The 19,090-nt window shown below is 42.2% G+C and overlaps 1 protein-coding gene across 9 annotated transcripts in view; it reads right to left on the bottom strand.

Moving 5' to 3' along the window:
* Positions 1-6,948: 6,948 nt before the first annotated feature.
* NXPE3 (neurexophilin and PC-esterase domain family member 3) overlaps positions 6,949-19,090 on the bottom strand; it is a 46,410-nt gene continuing 34,268 nt past the window's right edge. For 5 of the 9 annotated variants that reach the window (XM_070581980.1, XM_070581984.1, XM_070581981.1 and 2 more), the window contains 2 exons: positions 10,730-10,936; positions 6,949-8,363 (listed from right to left, as the gene is read on the bottom strand). In XM_070581980.1, coding sequence (XP_070438081.1) covers positions 7,813-8,363; positions 10,730-10,936 — 758 coding nt within the window. In that variant the 3' untranslated portion in view covers positions 6,949-7,812. The remainder of the gene's footprint in view (positions 8,364-10,729; positions 10,937-19,090) is intronic. The other 4 variants (XM_070581986.1, XM_070581989.1, XM_070581987.1 and 1 more) reach the window with 1 other exon arrangement.

A 19,090-nucleotide genomic window follows, 5' to 3' on the forward strand; every position in this document is an offset into this window, starting at 1 on the left:
CATTACCATTGTTGTTTATAACAATGACAGAATTTACTTTCCTACATGGTAAAATGACATATGCAGATTTTATAGAAAAACAGCATAATTTTTCTTATTAACTGGAACTTAAGGAGCCTTATAATTTTGCTTTTCAAAGTGTAGACCTTGGGCCAGCAACATCAGCATCACGTGGGAGATTGTTAAAGATGCAGAATTATAAGCTCCACCCTAGACCATCTGAAACAGAATCTGTAGTTCAACAAGATCTCCAGGTAATACTTACACATATTAAAATTTGAGAAGCACTGCCTTAAAAGATGAATATCAAAGTCTTTCTTAATTCATGGGAGCATTTTATTTTTTCAACCATCCAAGTAGATTTATTTATTACTGCACTCATCTTACACTATAAAGTCTATAGGAAATGCAAACTAGAAAAGTATAATGCGAAATTTAAAAAAAAAAATCACCAGATACAAAACATGCAAATTTCTACCCTGGGGGCTACCTCTGACAGAAGTTAATTTGGGGAGTTAGTAACTCACTCTGCAATAGCAGGGACGGTAGAGAGCAGGTGAATGGGTCTGCCAGGTGCCCACAGCTCCTCTCTTCAGAAGCAGCAGCAGGGCCCTTCAGCAGGGGTGTGACTAGAAATGCCCTTCCAAGCCTCAGCTTTCCCGCCTGGAAGGAATTGTCCTGCAAGAAGCCAGTGACTGAGCAGCAGGATTCCCCTTTCTTTATAATCCCAGCTGTTGTGTCCAAAAATGGCCGAATAAGTCAGAGGCTGCCTCTCCCCAAACATCAGCCCAACCACTCCCAGCAATTCCACCATATTGCTTCACTCTTTGAGGTATGAAAGATTGCCCTGTGGTCTTCTTAAAATATGAAAGGTTATGTATGTATCAACTAAAATTTTCTCAGTTAAATCTGAACAGGGAGTAGGCGTTAGCCAGGTGGGAGCCAGGGAAAGGGAAGGACCCCAGGGAAATCAGAGCCCTGGACAGAGGTTGACCTCTGTTAATATCCCAGCGGCCTGGCAGCAATGGCACTGGCTATAGAGAGAAGGCCCCTCAGATTCAAATCTAAGCTCTGCCACTTACTATCTGGGGGACCTTGAACCAACTGCTCAATCCTTCTGAGCCTCAGTTTCCTCACCTATAAAATAAGGCTAATTACATCTACCTCAGATGCTATTCTGAGGGCTAAATGAGACCGAGCTGGTCAACTCCCAAAACAAGGGTTTAATAAGTGTTATTTCCCTATCCGGTAACTCCTCCGAGGAGCAGTGAAATATTTTCACCCACTAACTTTGGAGGGAAAGTGTTTTACCTCACAGACGGTCCTAAATTAAAAGAACAGGAAGTGCTTTACTCAGAAACCACATTTGCCGGCTTCAATGAGTGAATGAGTGTCTTCACCGAAACTGCAGGGGGCACGACGCTCTCTGAGCCTGTTGAAGATTACATAACTCTGAAACTGTCAGCACAGAGCTGAATTCCCCTCTTAGACGTTTTCATGTGTCCTCCTCTCACAGAAAACAGTGGAAATTCAAATTGGTTCAAAAAGATGCTAACCCACCAAAAATTCCTAGTTCACAAGAAATCACAGTAAAATGCCTATAAGTAAAATTCATAGTAGCTTTGAGACCATTTCAAAATTGATTGATTTAAGAGATCCAAGAATCTTAGAAACTTTAGAAAACATCACACTGCCCATTTTGACGACATCGGCCAAGGCCCAGGTAGCATCGGATCCTATTTGTTTAGAAATATCTGCCTTTCTCACCCTCAGGAGTTCAGCATCAGGCCAAGAAAGCCAAAAGGTGACGTTCAGCCTCCTGGTCTTCCCGTTGACCTGGGGGAAAATTAAGAGACCGCCAGATCAGTGCCAGCTATGAGCCAAAAAGAAATGGTTTTCTCAGGAGCAATCCATTGTGGGTCTCAGAACACTTGGAAAATTGTCCCCTTCGGTAGTGCTCTCCACGGCTCTTCAAATTCTGAGAGTGGGACTTCTTTCAGGACAAAAGAGAATGAGAAAGGTTTGCCTCCATCTCCTCGGTGAGGAAAAGCCTGTCTCCAGACTAGATTATTCTGACCATGTCATCACCACCATTCTGGAAAGGATGCTGCCAAATGTTTAACATTATATGGGTTGCGCCTGATTTCTTGGGCTAACTGATCCCAGACTCACTCTTCAGTCACCCCCAGGGCTCCTTACTTGCACCCTGCCCAACTGTCTCTTCAACCTAAACAAAACGATGTTAGAAAAACGATGGGGAAGGGTCGTGGATCATACATTGTATTCTGAAGCCAAACAAGACTTGAGGGTGATCTGCTTGTTTCCATGGTCCGGGTGGCTGATCCCTCCTCTATCAGGGACTCCCATGGTCCAGGTGGCTGATCCCTCCTCTGTCAGGGACTATGGAAGGTAGTGAACAAGCCTGGGAAATTTTCCTCTCCTTCGTCTAAACAACCTACTGTCTAAGAGGGGTAAAAAATATCCCACCTGACCAGATAATATATGTCTTTAGATGCCAGATTTAAAGTGGGGGAATATACATTACCAGGGGCATAAAATTTACATAATAACTGTCATCCTCTTCGGGACACCCCCACCACACTACAGCCAGTTCACTAATCCCTGGGAGAGAATCTCTAATCCATCATACCTAGAAATGTGCTTTTATTAGCACAAAATCCCTTAAAATACTTTATTCAGATTGCTATAAATCTGAGGATCAAGTCATCAAATTTCAGGTTGTCCTCATTCATAAAATGGTCTTGTAATACTTTAATTTTACGGAAGTAATATAAGAATAAATGAGAATATTCTGTATAACATTTCCATCTACTCAGATATATTTTTCCCTAAGATATGGTTTTATGCCAAGCCTTGGTGAGAAAGTAGGCCTCTAAATCCACACTCCAATCTCCTGGGACATTTCTGCCTTGAGGCATCACAGTTGTACATGACTGACAGAACATAAATTGTTACACTGCTTTCATCACCCATCCTATCTACCTCCTCCATCAGCATCCTAGTCCTTCCTGGGCCTTAAGGCAAACAGACATGATTCATAGTCATTACTGAACTATAAAAACATCCCAGATTTTGTTACCCCAAAAAACTGCCCCCCAATATTTTGCCCCCAAACAAATATGATTACCCAAATATCAGAAAGTGACTCCAAAGGAAAGAATTTGAATATGGGGGTGGGGGGAGGGGAAGCTTAGCATTTAAGATACTTTTTCATACTAAATATCAAATAATAAAAATATACCTCTGTTTGAAGAGTCAAGTCATACAAATACGTAAAGGCAAATCAATTGTTTCCAGTTGTGATCAGCGATAATCGCCCAAGTACGTGAGAGCATGAGAGAGACGATCAGTTTCCTTTTGAGGTTACATGATAAGCAGAGCAGCTAAGCAGCCTTTTTCTCTAAGAACTCGTGGCCAGAGGAGGCCAGCCCCGCTCCCCGGCCCCCTTTATAGGGTTCCTGCGTGCTCTAGGGGGTGGGGGCGGGGAGAGCTGGGGACCCGTTTCTAAAACACAGTAGACGGTCAGACTCTGGTTGGAACCGGGGTGCGTGGGCACAGAGGAGGCGGGAGAGGCAGCAAGGACGAGGTTCTGGATTTTTTTCTGCACTCTGGAAATTCCCAGGCCGAAAAGGTACCAACTCGAGTCCGGACATTCCCCGCGAGGGCTGGCTCCAAGACCCGGACTGGAGCCGCGCACAGGAGTCAGCAGCCCATCTACAGACGTTTTTCTTAGGGATGCCTTTTGAAAATGTCTCCCGGAGTCCACTGCCGGGCATTACGGTTGCCTCCACATTAGATTCACCTTCTTCTCCTTTCGCCTTTTCTGTAAGGCCCCTAAATGTGCGCGCGGGGGCGTGGGGGAGGGGGCAGGTACTTTCTACAACACAGCTTTTTAAACGTGGCAATCGAAAGGGAGGATCGCTGTCTCGCGCCTTTACTGACAAATCAAAGGACCAGGAATCTGTGACATAAAAAGCAGCGGTCCTACAACGTGAAGATCACGTAATTTTCATGGGGGAGGGGGAGAAGGGGCGAACTTAACAGAATGAATGATCCATTGCACGACAATGAAAGGATTTCTCCTGTGACATTTAGTTTCACTGTGGCTTCTTTCTATTTTGGGACACTTGCTCCTGTCGTCTCTGTACTGCTGCCTTTTCTCCCTCAGGCAGTGTTAGAATCCAGCTTTACAATAAAGACCAGAAATGTCTGGCTTTCCTACAGGAATGGGCATCTAGAGCCAAACATCAGGTCCTTAAAACTTCAACACAACAGAAGGTCCTTCTCAAAGAAGCCTGACTTCCTCTCATTTAATGCAGAATACTGAAAAGCAAAATATGGCACACTTAAGGGCACACTTTTTAAAAACCTTAAAATGTAAGTGCACTTTCAAGAGACAGGTTAGACTGAAGCTGGTGAGGAGCGTTGTACCCTCCTACCTTCTGTATCTCAGAAACTTCTGCCCTCAACAACCCTCGCATCTACCGCCATCCCCCACACGCCCAGGATTCCTAAGTGACCCTAGCACACAGGCGGGTACTGCGGTCTTTTTCACAGAGAAAACGAGCACCTTCGAGGGTCCAGCCTGTGGCCAAGTAAAGTTCCATGTGCTCCACTTGGGCGGCCCAGGTTTGCAGGCTTGGATCCCGCGCGCCAACCTACTCCTCTCATCAGCCCTGCTGTGGAGGTGTTCCACGTACAAAGTAGAGGAGGATTGGCACAGATGTTAGCTCAGGGCGAATCTTCCTCACAAAAAAAAGAGCACTCTCGAGATCACGTACTTACTGCACACTGAGTCGTCAGGCGCTCTAAGTGCACGAGACTCCACCGTAGGCATAGACTCCGGGGAGAATAATGCTTAACACAAGAGAATGAAGATACTTCAAGTGGAATTTCTGCCATAAGCAATTACTTAATGTTTAACAGCTGAATTCACCTGGACCTGCAAAGATAATCCTGAGCAGCTTTTTTGGGGGGGAGGGGGGAGCTTGTTTCTGCTGTTTCCTTTGGGTGTTTATTTTCCTGTACCTCTCTTGGAAATTGCTGTTTCCTTCAATAGACCCACCAGAAACAGACTCACCTCTGGCATATTAACACATAGACAGGTACAGGCTTACCATATATATTCTTGTCAAGCACCCCAATGTATCATTCTGAAACTTAATACCGGGAGCCAGGAAGTGTCAGTCAATTGGTATTTAATAAAATGATGGTTGTTCAAAATAATAAAATGGATCATATTGGAACACCAAAGGTCTGTTTTCTATCTGCTAAAGAAATGTTACTTTTAATAGGATAACTTCTATGAAATCTAATTTGCATAGAAGGACCTTATTATGGATTCTGTCTTTCACAAGTAGCATCAAATCAATCATTTGAGTTCTAGAATATGAGGAGATCCACTAAATGAAATTAATGCTGTTGTTCCAAAATAAAAATCCATATGCCAACCCATGAAATTGTATATAAACCACTGTTATAATATCTTATTATAAACCTAAATGTCCAACCATAATGGCCAACTTATGTAAATAATGGTAACATCATTAGCTGAACTGTTAGGCAGATTTTTATAATTAAGTTATGAAAAAATACTTGTATGTTAAATTAAAAAAAACAGATATAAATTACATATTCCCTGTGATTATAGCTATGTGGTCAAAAAAACCGGGAAGAAAATATACTCAAGTGCCAATGCTCATTGCATTCAGATGACAGAATTATGGATTCTAGTCATAGATTTTCTTCCTCTAGATTTTAGTTTTTAAAAATTATGATGCCCTATATATTTACAATGGAAAATATATACTTAAAACAAACTATGTTATATGGCTGGCATGCTAATATTCACAACTATGTGGTACTGGCCTAAAATAAACTTTTCAGAAGAAATTAAAATATTGTATCTAGTTGTCTAAATCTGAGATAGATTTAGGTAATATTCCAAACTCCACACTTAGGCATTTTTTTAAAACCTCCACACCAGACAGTAGAAAGACAAATAAGAAGAGGGACAGAAGTGAATGAGAATACTTCAAGAAACTATGTCATCAAATCTTTAGGACCTTATGTCACTAAATCAAAAAATAAAAAGTGGACAGGGTTACAAGAAATCATTTGCACAAACAAGTAAAATTACTCCAAAGCCCTGGAGAGGAAGTGGAAATTGAAATTCCCCTGGGAAGATGATGACTCAGCCTCCTCTGGCAATGCTTTAGAAAATGCTCAGAAGTTCTTTCATGAAAAAGAAAACCTCTCTTTACAAAAGTCAACAAGTTGTAGCTGAAAAGGACTATGGACTCTCACCCACCTTAGTTCAAATCCAAACTCGAGTTCCTTGTCTATAAAATGGAGCTAATGTTACCTGTGCTATTAGATCATGACAGAATTAAACGTGATGGGGAAAGCCCCTGAAACTATAGAGAAGCAGTATTATTTCTTTAGTTCTATCTTTTCTCTCCCCTTAGTGTCTCTTCAAGTGTAGAATCCCACCATTCCAGCAGAAGCACCCAAATTCTTCGACTCATTCTTCTAAAGAGTACATTTTTTCATCTTTAAGCATCTATCTTCTCTCTAAAGCCTCCCCAGTTTCTGCACATGTCCATTTTGGGATAAGAAGACTAGACTGTAACTGTGGCTCAAAAAGAAAAGAGTACTTACTAAATGGCCCCAATTAACTTAAACTCATTTAAAATTAATAAGATAAAGATAGTCAAGTAAAATTGATAATTCAGTTATTTTAAGATAGCCAGTAGGAATAGCAGCTTTTTACTTCCAAGCATGAGAGAATGTGTGCCTTATGCCCAAATCAAGAAATACCTGCCCTAGATTTCAATATCTAACTTTAATTTCCAATTAAATTGTAATGGCTAATTTTAGTATGCAATTCAAAATAACCGAAAAAGAAACACTTGAAACTGATGGAAATAATTTCCACAACTTTATAACAAACAATAGCATTCTTTACATAAAAGTCAATTCTTAAAACCCTCAAACTTCAGAACACAAAAATAGATTTCCCTTTATTGATTCCCCCCTTCCAGTTCCAAAAGTGGTTATTTTAGAATAAGGATTCATCACGTAAAGTTTAGCTGAATCAAATAAATAATAATCACCCGATGCAAATGTCAATTCAATGCACAGTTTTTACACGTACTTCTTTCACATTTCCCTTTTGCTTCTTTTCCAGACAAACACAGAACTGTGTAAATATTCTCACTATAAAATTCTGACCAAGGACACTGGCCTTTGCAAGTAATTCAGAAAAAGCGGGTCAAGAGAAACTCCCGAGACCCAGAGTCTTCAGTGTGGTACAGGAGCCACTGACTATGAGCCTCGTTAGTTCACCCCGAGAAGGTGGACCGACTGTGCTACTCATGCAGATGTGCACAATTTCCTCTACCAGATAACCTACCCACTCTCCACTGCCAGTCAAACATGTCCCTTCCAGTTGGGTCAGAACATTTCTCGTACGTTTTAGCCCGGTGATTTCCCCTCCAGGAGAAGCTAGTTCCAACACACTCCCTAGCATCTTTGGTACAAGGGCATTACAGTGCAGATGCTGTTAATAGTAGTTCTCCTAAGGCTGAGCCAAGATTGGAAAAAATCCTATAGGTAGATATAAACGTAATCTGCATTTTCTAAGCTCCTTACAAGTAATTAAAGTCCACCTCTTTTTGAAATTTTGTACATATCAATGGCAGCCATCTCTCCATGGGGCCACTCATAAACTTTCTGTAATGCAGGTGGTAGAGGTCACTGAATGTGATTCCACCAGTCTCCTCAGGCAGGCTAGGTCTCCAAGGGGCACACAAAGGACAAGAACATGTCCAGTTGGTTCTTCACAATAACTTCATCTGGATGTAGCTTGTGGGGTAGATAATGGGCCAGGGTCATCTCCCAGGCATCAACAAGATATACTCCAACCCCTGAGAACATCTTCCGAAGGATGGTATCCAGCTGAAAGTTGTACCAGTCGCTGTTGAAAAGGCTCACCTCAGGCCCCAGCTCTTGGGCGTTGGCTGTCCGGATGACTACCACAGTCTTAGGGCTTCGATCCAGGAGCTGGACCACTGCTCGACGGATGTTCCTGAGCCGCCGGATATACACTTCCAAGGGGAAGGTGCTGAAATGAGACCATACAGCTATGGCCACCACCGTGTTCTTCCCTCCCACGATGCCATTCAGCTCATTTGCCACATAACGGAGCTCATTGCTAAAGACGGTAGTGAAGCGGATGGGGGGACCGTGGCAGCGGTATCTGAGCAGGATGTTGTGCTTCTGGTCCACTGCAAGGAAGGGCCCCACGTTCTTGGGACTACCCAAGTTAAACTCCACCAAATCTGAAACGAGGAAAACTCAATTCATAAAATTGTTCAAACCAAGCACATATATTTTGATTATTCTTAGTGGCTTCAAAGAACAGTTTTTAAAACAAAAGTACAACAGAAAGGTACAATACAAAATGCACAGGGAACACCTACATTCCTTCCTCCTGGCCCCCTGGCCTGCATTGGCCCTAATTCTAACGTTTATTATTTAAATCACTCCATAAACATGACATTACAAGTAATACCATCAGGGATAGATTCTATACCAATGTCAATACCTCAGAAGCAAATCATCTGTTTACCTCTACTAGGCCAAGAAATCTTCCTGTTTGCACTGACTGTTGAATATCTAGAAGTCAACTTGGCATTTACACATTATTGTTCTAACAGATAAATATTATTTCTTCCAGGACAAGGGCTATAACTTTAGCTTAAATTTTATGAGCACATAATAGTAACCAAAACCTCTTTTTGCAATAGGTGAAAGAAAGGAGCAACCCTGTTTCTTTGACTTTGAATTGGATGGGAAATCATGCTCCAGCCTGAGAACTTCCATCTCTGTCCTAAGAACACAGACAGCAGAACAAGTGAGAATCCTTCGCTCCCTCCGCTTTATCTAGGATGTGTTTCAAAGTCCAGCTTCTCCAAGATCTTCTGAAGATCCCCCAGGAATCAGTGATTATTCTCCCTTGTAACTCCCAAAAGACTGTCTGTACATTCATCACTTGACACATGCCCCATGAGGAAACAGGGTCTGTCTCATACCCCAAAATATTCTCATAAGTGCCTTACAGAGAAATGACTAAGGAACTTTTGGCAACCCAATCCAACTAACATTTCCTAAGCCCCCATTCGGTGCCAGCCACTATCGTGCTATAAGCCAGCAATGCTCAGAGGGATAAGTCATGGTCCTCAATCTCAAGGGGTTTACCGTCAGTTCTAAAGAAGTAGCCTCAAAATATGACTATCTTATACTGTGCTTAAATGTTAAAAGTAAGGTTTCGCTTTTTCCTCTGTGCAGTCCCAGGCTCCTCATCTAGACATTCCTACCTAATTCATTACTCCTTAGCATTTGGCCCCACGTAAATGGAATAGAAGCTCAAGCAACCCTTCTTTCTTTTGATTAAGATCAAGCACCAACATAAGGCTTTATCAGGTGAAAATCTTTCTGCACAGGGTAGGTGGAAAACGATCAAGACACTGAATGTGAACATTACTGTCAAGCCACATCATCATAACTTAAGAATCAGGCCGTTATAGACCCCTGGAGGGCCTTCCCGGTCAGCGTCAAACTGTGCTTTGCATCACACCACACAAATTATTTCCCTTCTCCTAACTTTTAATTTATGCTCTATCAACTAAAACTGAGCTATGTCTCTTTCAAGTAAAAAAAAAGCAAAACAAAAACTGGAATTAACTTTCTAATTTTGGGGGTCATATCTACTTCCTCCTTTCCTCCTAAAAATTAAATTTGAAACTAAGTTGCTGTAATAAATAAGAGAGAAAAAAGAAAAACATCACAAACAACAACTCACAACAAACCATAGGAATTTGCTTTATGAATAGCCCCGCCCATATACAGCCATCAAAAACAGTTTCCACAGAACTATTTGTCAGCTCCTTAAATTGTAAGCAGGGTCCTTAGTCCTGTTGCCTGGAGTCTACCCATCCTCACCCCATCCACACCTCTTCCAGGAAGAGGAAAAGGCCCACTGTGAATAAGGGATGGCCCTCCAATGAGTGGGATTTTATTCCAAGTCTGGAGGGCAGCCCCAGAGCCCAACAGTGATATCAAGAATCTAAGAATGCTGGAGCATACCCAGCTTCTCCCAGTAGGAGCCAGCTCCATCCCAGGTCACACCAGTGGACTGCCCAACGGATGAAATCCAAGGATGGCTCTGCTGCATGGATGCACTAACAATGACCACAGTCAGTTTGGCTGCTTCCTTCCAGTTAAGTCTATTATAACCTTGGAGTTGAACCAAAGAAAACTAGGAGAAAAGCAACTGGAAACGTCCACCTCTATTTTACAGCCCAGAATATGAGAAGTGAAAGGCACCCGTGAGGTGATAATTGTCCAGCTGCCTCATCTCTCACACGGAGAAATGAAGCCCTGAGAGGTAAACGTCCAGGGTCACACAGCTAACCAGTGCAATGAACTTCAATGAGAACCCAGTGCTTCCAACAGCACATCACAACCCCACTGCTGATGAGAAACTGTCACACATCTCCAGGGTTAGGACACTCTTCAGTCCTACAGAGAAGTAACTGCTTGATGGTCTGACGCCTTTCTTCAGGCCCCGGAGTGAGCCTGCTTGTTTCAAAGCTGATTTTGTACATGTGGGAAAGAGTTATGAAACAAAAAGCAAAGCACCAACCTGGAACAAACGTAGTAAGGTATTCAAACCACTGCCTGATTGTCGAGTCACCAAATAAATACACCACTTTTCTCTGTAAGCATTCTGTAATGTTGTCAGGGTCATTAAACTGGCGCATCTTAAACTTTCTGGGCATCCACTGATCTTTGTAATAATACCCAGAAGGAAAAGTTCCTGAGCCTTGAGATAGTTCGAGGTTGTTAGTTTCTGAAAAGAAAAAGGAAAAAATAAGATATTCTGAAATTCTCCTCTAATAAACCATACATGGAAAATGTTCTAAGAAACACAATTATGCCCCTACATTTGTTAGCCTGCTGACATATGGGTCACATTTCCTGCTGTCACATCTCAAAGAAATCCCAGACTTTCCCCTCTCTACAAAAGGTTCTCTTTTGCACAAAAATGGGAAGATCTGACCTGGGTATGAGGGTACTGGTGGACAGAAGGAGCAAAGGGGACTTTGAGCATTCCCTCTGATTATTCACATTTCTATCTAAGCCAAAAATAAAGGCAGGCAAAAACTGAGGAAATGTGTTGCTATAAGCATTGTCCAGCGTTATCCCAGGAGAAGAGTTTCTCATCCAAACACCTGTGAGGCAAGCAACAACTTAAATTCATATTTTACACATGCACGTGTGTATAATTTTACACATTACACATGTAGTAATATTAGTCCACTGCTTCTCCGCCCCTCACAAGGAGTTTTAACCCAGGGTTCCTACAATCAACTGTTAATTCAGAAGACCACCACTTCATTCAGAGACAAGCCAATAACATACAGTCTCAAGGATTAGTCCCCACAACACAAAAGGCTCAGGAGGTCTTTACACACAAAGGACAATATTAAAATGCATCAGTAGCGTGTACTCATGGCTGTAGCCTAGCTACACACCATCGCACAGCGCCAGGACACCTTTCAGAGGGAGAGTCAACATCCTTCTGCCCTAACACCTCCCCTGGAAAATACCACTGTGGAACCAACAAGCTCACATGCTTCAAAACAAACAGACAGGGAGAGCTAATATTTCCTGCAAGTTCACTTTGCACCAGACACTGTTCTGAACAATTAAACCTATTATCTCAGATGATGCTCAAGATAACCCTTTAAGGTAGGTCCTATTATTATCCCTACCTTTCAGAACAGGGAAGCAACCTGACCTGGGCCCCAGAAACAGCAAGTGGCAAAGCCAGGACCCGACCCAAGCCGGAGAACCCTGAAGCCCGTGCTCTTAATCACTGTGCCACATCGCCTCTCAAAAACATGTCTGTCTATGCCAGCCATTTTCTTTTTGGCTTTTGTCCTGAAGGTGTACACTTACTCATTTCTAACACTTACTCAAATGTACGGTCTTCAAAAAAACCACTAATCATTTTATATCACTTTCTTACACATCCCAAGGTTCGAACCTTGATCATTATCCAGTAATTCTACAGTCTCACCCATTAAATACAATTCGAAATCCAAAAGGTTATACGACTCAGAAATTTAAATGAGTCCCCTATTTGTGACTATTTTCAGCTTATTTAACTTCTTGATATTATCCATATTACTCAAAATTATTCTGGTTTTATTCCCTTCAAAGAAGATGCCCTATTTGACAGATAGTGCAGATTTAATCTTTTTTCTTAGGCATCTAATTCTTTGCAGGTTCAGGGCCAAAACTGTAAAGTAAACAGCATTTTTAAAAGCTTTATTTGGCAAATGTGATTACCAAAGGAAAAATGGGCAGTAAGGTAAATATTGATTTGGTTTATTCAAAAACAATTTCTCGGGGCCAGCCCTGTGGCCGAGTGGTTAAGTTCACGCATTCCACTTCGGAAGCCCAGGGTTTGACTGGTTTGGATCCTGGGGGTGGACATGGCACCGCTCGTCAGGCCATGCTGAGGCGGCATCCCATATGCCACAACTAGAAGGACCCACAACTAAAATATACAACTATGTACTAGGGGGATTTGGGGAGAAAAAGCAGAAAAAAAATAAAAACCAATAGTTAAAAAAAAAAAATTTCTCAACACGTTACCGAGTGTGGCTTCACCATGGTACTACACCACGCACGGAGCTCACGCACCACAGCAGCACGGCAAGGATGCACAGGCCGAGGGCTCCCGGCCAGAGGCCTATGGCCCGGAGAAAACATTTACTAAGACGGCAATTTACAGTGATTTTGAAGTTTCCAGTTTTACTGTCTATTCTGAGTGAAATATATGTTATAAAGAAAAGTGTACATCAACAGGAAACAATTACCATTTCCATTCAAATGTTAATTAGATTTACTGCCAGAGTTAACTCAAGCAAAGCAGATCAATGACTGAACCTGACATTAATCTTTAAACAGGCAGCACTGGATAACAGATGGGACCTTTGCAGTGAAATGCATGAGCCTACACTGCCCTCTTAGGGTCGGCTGGGACCAACACACTTCCTGACTAATGGGATTTTAAGCAGGCTGAAGCTGTTCAAAAAGTCAGCCTTTCTGGGAACTCAGATGCATTTTCATATAAGATAACTGAGATATGAAAGCCTCTGAAATCGATAATATAACCCCTAATGTACTATACATGTGGAATAAAAATAATTAAAAAACAGAAATGTGTTATTACTCAACTTTCTGGTTATCCTGAATATTGATGGTGAAGGAAGAAGTGTACAGGCAGGTGGCTGGAGAGGCAGCTATGAAGGTATTGATGCGAACTCAGATGGGAGAGTTTTCACTACTTGCAAGTAAGGTCCCTGCTTCTCTTTAAAGCCCACGGCTTACATTTTCCTCCAAAGGGCATCATCCCATGTCATTCATTAGCCATAATGAGGGTCATTTGGGCCACAAATGGGACTAAATGAGAAAAAGGCAGAGAGATAAATTTCCCTAAACTCTTTAGAAAGAGCTGGACGAGGGGGACACAGTGTGAATTAGGGGTGGGAGAGGTGTGTGTGCACAGGTCCCTTAATTTTGAAGCATGGAACTATCAGTAGATGTAAGAACAGAAAAGGAGGCCAAAGGAGAGTGCGTGGTTCCTGAAGGGACAGACAGACAAGAAAGAGAAGAAATGGAGTCAAACAATTCCCTGACCAAGGGACAGGAGCAGAGGAATGCCTGCTAGCGAGAGGGAGATAAGGAAGGAGGAGAGCACGTCCAGCTGTGTGGCACACCCTGTCCAGTGCTGGCCACAGGAGCAGGTCCCAGCTACACAGTATTACAGTGGCTTGAGTCTACCCTTGAACTCCCCCCACCGAAACCTTGCAAATTTGGTTTTTTCTTTATATTTTAGTCCCCTAAAAGCTAAGCATTTTACAGAGGAAAGCTAAAAATGCATAGGTAGGAATACATGTAGATTCAGAGAATGTTAGAAGGGAACTCAGAATAGCTAGTCCAAGTATCTTTTAAAGGTGAAGAAAGCAAGTCAGAGTGACGGGCCAAAGTTTCTCAGACAGTTGTAAAGACAGGTAGTGGTAGAGACAGCACTCAGTACAAAGATCACATTTCTCATTGTTATGGCTGTGGGAGTGGGCTTCCTTCCCCAAATGACATCAGTCAGTGGATTTTATATGTAGGCTATGAGCCCTTTGATTTTCAAAGTTAACTGGGCCTGGACCTTGATTTCATTATCTATAAAATTACTAGCTATTTAGAAGGGTTGCTGTGAAAATTCAACGCTGTAATAGAGTGAAAGCACATTTTTAATAGTAAAGGGCTACACTGGAGTGCTGGAAATATTCTTTATGTTCTAAACATTCTATATCTTGATCTGGGTGGTAGTTAATATTTGTTTACTATTGCTGTGTAACCAATCACCACAATAAATGGCTTAAAAACAGGGGGCATTTATTTCTTATCCACAGTTCTGTCGGTCGGGAGTCTGGGGCACGGCATAGCAGGTTCTCTGCTCAGGTCTCACAGGTTGAAATCAGGATGTCAGCAGGGCTGTGTCCCTTTCTGAAGGCTCTGGAGAAGAATCTCCTTGAAGCTCATTCCAATCGTTGGCCAAATCCCATTCCTTGTGGTTGTAAGGGTGAGTCTCTCATTTCCTTGCTGGCTGTCAGCCAGGGAACGCCCTTCAACTCCTAGAAGCCACCTCCATTCCTCACCATGTGGCCTTCATCTCTAAAGCCAGCAATGAGAATCTCCCTCACATGGAATCCTCCTCACACTTTCAATCTCTTTCTTCCAGAAGAACCTGGTTCCTGTTAAGGGCTTATCTGACTAGCTCAGATTTAGCCAGGATAACCTCTTTTTTTTCAAAGTCAACTGTGTCATATAACACAATTGAAGGGAAGGGATTGTACAAAGTCATGGATACTGGGAGTCATCTTAGAATTCAGCGTACCACAAGTTACAAAGATACATAACAAACGTAAAACTCCATTGAACTTTCTGCTTATGATCTGTGTGCACTCTTGTATATAAGATGTATTTCAATAGATAAAGAAAAACAGTAAAGAACTATAAAGATGTTAATATTATTCTATTGCTCTTAGATCTAGTCCTATCCTAAACTCTCAGTGAGCTCCCCAAAAAATATGAGTTCTGGTTTGGTTACTGTTGGAGTTAGAAGCCATCAAGGTCCCTGAGCCATTAAGGTATGATGGTCTGGGGACCACAAGATGGGTGCTTATGAAAATTCAGCAGTAATTCTGACACCGGGAAAATGTCAGAAACCAGACACTGCCGTTGATAAGGTGGTCTCGCCTAATTAAAAGCTGTTTCTTTGCTTCTGACTGGAATTACACCCATGCATGGGGGTAGCACTGGCAATCTCAAGCAATCCCCCAGACTCTAAATATGTATCTTAGAATAATTTTACCTTGCAGGAAAATCAATTAATACATAAATAACAAAATTTCATAGCGGAAAAAAAGCCTTCAAAATACAGGATTCACAAGTGAAACAATAAAAGTGGAAAGACTACGAACCCTTCCAAGGCAGGGCAAAGAAGGTACACGATAGGCCTGAAATATCTTGTGATGCCAGAAAGTAAGGAAGTACTTAAAAAAAAAAAACAACAACAAAGGATGAGAGCACGTCGCATGTCAAAAGGACACAGAAGCCAAACTGAAAAAGTTCCCAATTGCCAAAACTGGAACAAGCTGAACAACAGAATGGAATAAATAATCATGAATTAATAGTGAGGTAATTAAACAAATGGGAAAGAAGGGACAACTCCTCACAGAAAAATTCCAACTAATAAATGTCTCAAGAATGAGATAATAACAAGTCACTAGAACACCACAGAAATCACTGCTGCAGGCAAGATCTACTATGAATGCTAAAATTAGTGCATGAAAGTTTAAGCAGAAACAGAATGTTTACAGTCTGTTTTAGTTTCCTGTGGCTACTGTAACAAATTACCACAAATTCAGTGACTTAAAACAACACAGATTTATCCTCTTGCAGTTCCGGACGCCACAAGTGCAAAATCAGTATCACTGGGCCAAAACCAAGGTGTCGGCAGAGCCGTGCTCTCTGGGGGGTCTGGGGAAGAGTTTGTTCCCTTGCCTTCTCTGGAGCTGTATTCTTGGGCTCACGGCCCCTTTCTCCATTCCTAAAGGCAGCAGCACGGCATCTTCAAACCCCTCTCTGCTTCCATCTGCACACTGCCTCCTGTCTTCTGTCAGAAATCTCCCTCTGCCTCCCTCTTAGAAGGGCACGTGTGTTTGCATTTAGGGCCCATTTAGATAATCTCTCCCCATCTCAAGACCCTCCCCTTAATCACACATGCGGTTTCTGTTGCCATGTGAGGTAACATTCACGCCTTTAAGGGATTAGGATATGGATATCTTTGGGGGCCATTATACAGCCTGCCAGTCTCAAAGTCTCTCCCCACAATACTGAGTAAATGCAAACATAAAAAAAGTTAACAGTGGAGAGCGCTGGCAGACACCACTTCAATCAAGTGATCACGGTTAACATTGTTCTCAAGACATACCAACTCATGTACCCCTTAAAAGGACACAACATCATTTCTGCGCTATTCTTTCCAAAAACGCATGATTTCAATCTAATCATAAGAAAACCCCCAATTTAGAGGCATTCTAAAAAATATCTGACCAACGCTCTTCAAGAGTATTGAGGTCATGGAAGATAACGAAAGACTGAGGAACTGCCCCAGAGAAGACCAAGGAAACAGGGCGACTGAACGCAACGCAGGATCCAACACTGGCTTCTGGAACAGAAAAAAGTACATTAGCAGAAAAACTAAGAAATCCAAATAAACACTATAGTTTAGTTAATAATATTGCACTGATGTTAAATTCTTAGTTTTGACAAGTCTTCTGTGGTTACTTAAGATGTTGGCATAAGGGGCAGCTGGGTGAAGGCTATATGGGAACTCTGTACTATTTCTGCAACTCTAAGTCTAAAATTATCTGAAAACAGAAAATTTAAAAAGAGGATGGAAGGAAGGAAAGAAGGAACAAATGGAGGGAGGGAGGGAGGATTCGAGCCCTTCATTTAGGATCTTTGAGTGCCCCCTGCTGGTCACTATGGTGAACTTCAGTGAAGCTCTGCCAAACTGACTACTTTGATATCATATAGAGCAATTGTCCTCTTTTCTTTCCAGTTGTGCACCTGATCCAAGATGATTTTCTCAAAGCCTGGCTATTCCACTCCTACAGATTCGTGGTTGCTTTCTTCCTCTAAAACTCCATCAGAAGCCTCACTAGTTACTGAATCTGCCTTCTCCCTAAATAGAATAGTACATCACAAACCCGCAACCACTTGCAACTGAACCCCAAGAGCTGTCAGGTGCAAGTAAACTTTACTAAGCTCCTCCCTCTGACCATGCCCTGGACACCCAGGGACATCACACGGCAGGCAAGCCAGACAAGCAGGGCTGTGGGAGAGAAGGACAGACGCGGCCGTGGGCCAGGTCTCCTGAGGCATCGGACACGAGGGAGTGTGCGGAGGGCAGTAGTACTGGGGGTGCCACGTCTACCAACAACTCGGCACAGGGTTGAGGGCCAGGCAGAGAAAAGATACATAATTTCCGTTAATGATGTTTCACATATGTATCCTCTAAAATTAGTGACTCACTGGGTTCAAGTAAATCAAATAGAGCTCTTCATCAGGAAAAGACCAGGATTTCTTGTGGCACGTGATAGCGGAGACCAGTGACACAGACTGGTAATTCCTGCCTACATCTGGGCCACAGACGAATTCTAATTAGCCCACACAATATTTTAAAAGTTTTGAATTAAATGCCAATGTTTTGAAATCTGCAGACATCACATTTAGAAACTAAGATTTCTGCATTTTCACGGGGAAAAAAATCTACAGATGTCGCCAATTGGGTCTCCATTTCCACATGGCAACAATGCAGCAGGAACTGAGGAGAGGCTGCCCCTTTAGATGGTCCTTGCTCTTCGGTTCCTTCCCCACCACTCACATAAGGTAGGCATACGCTGAGACCCACCCTGCTGGATTCACATGTGTTAAATACCTAGTCCCTGTGGCACTAGTGTTTGCAATATCTGCTGTGGCGGGATACTATATATGTGCTTTGAATTATATACATAAAAGGACCTACCTGCCAGCTGCACTTGATCTTACCAAAAGGCTGAAAAGTGATTGCCTGCCATCCTCATAAGCCTCCTTAATAATGTTTATCCTTTCTTTCTAAAAGTTATTAATTATATCTACTTTGCAAAAACATAACACATACATTTACTCTTCTGAATTTCATTCTTTTACTTTTAAAAATATCCTCTACCAATGGATCAGAATCACCTGGGAAGTTTGTTAAAATACAGATTGCTGGGCCCACCCCACAGAGTTTCTGATTCCATAGTCTGAATTTACAATTCTAGCAAGTTCCCTGGTAAAGCTGATGCTGCTAGTCCAGAGACCACACTTTGAGAACAACAGCCTTTCACTAATCCAGTGCTTTTGATTTTAAAAATTTCCATGGGGGCCAGCCCAGTGGCGTAGTGGTTAACTTCACATGCTCTGCTTCAGTGGCCCGGGGCTCACCAGTTTGGATCCCGGGCCTGGACCTACACACTGCTCATTAGCCATGCTGTGGTGGCATCCCACATGCAAAATGGAGGAAGACTGGTACAGATGTTAGCTGAGTGACAATCTTCATCAAGCAGAAAGAGGAAGACTGGCAAGACATGTTAGTTCAGGGCGAATCTTCTTCAGCCAAAAAAACAAAAAGTTTCCATGACAATTTTGCACACATTTCTTGAATATCTCTAGAGCAGTGATAGCCAACAGAACTTTCTGCAATGATGGATACATTCTTTATAAAATGCTGTCCAATGTGGTAGCCACTAGCCACATGTGGCTCTTGAGCATATGAGACTGAAGAATTGAATTTTTTATTTTATTTAATCTCATTAATTTAAATTTATAATAGCCACATGTG

This window comes from Equus przewalskii, chromosome 18, assembly GCF_037783145.1.
Source record: "Equus przewalskii isolate Varuska chromosome 18, EquPr2, whole genome shotgun sequence".
NCBI lineage: Eukaryota > Metazoa > Chordata > Mammalia > Perissodactyla > Equidae > Equus > Equus przewalskii.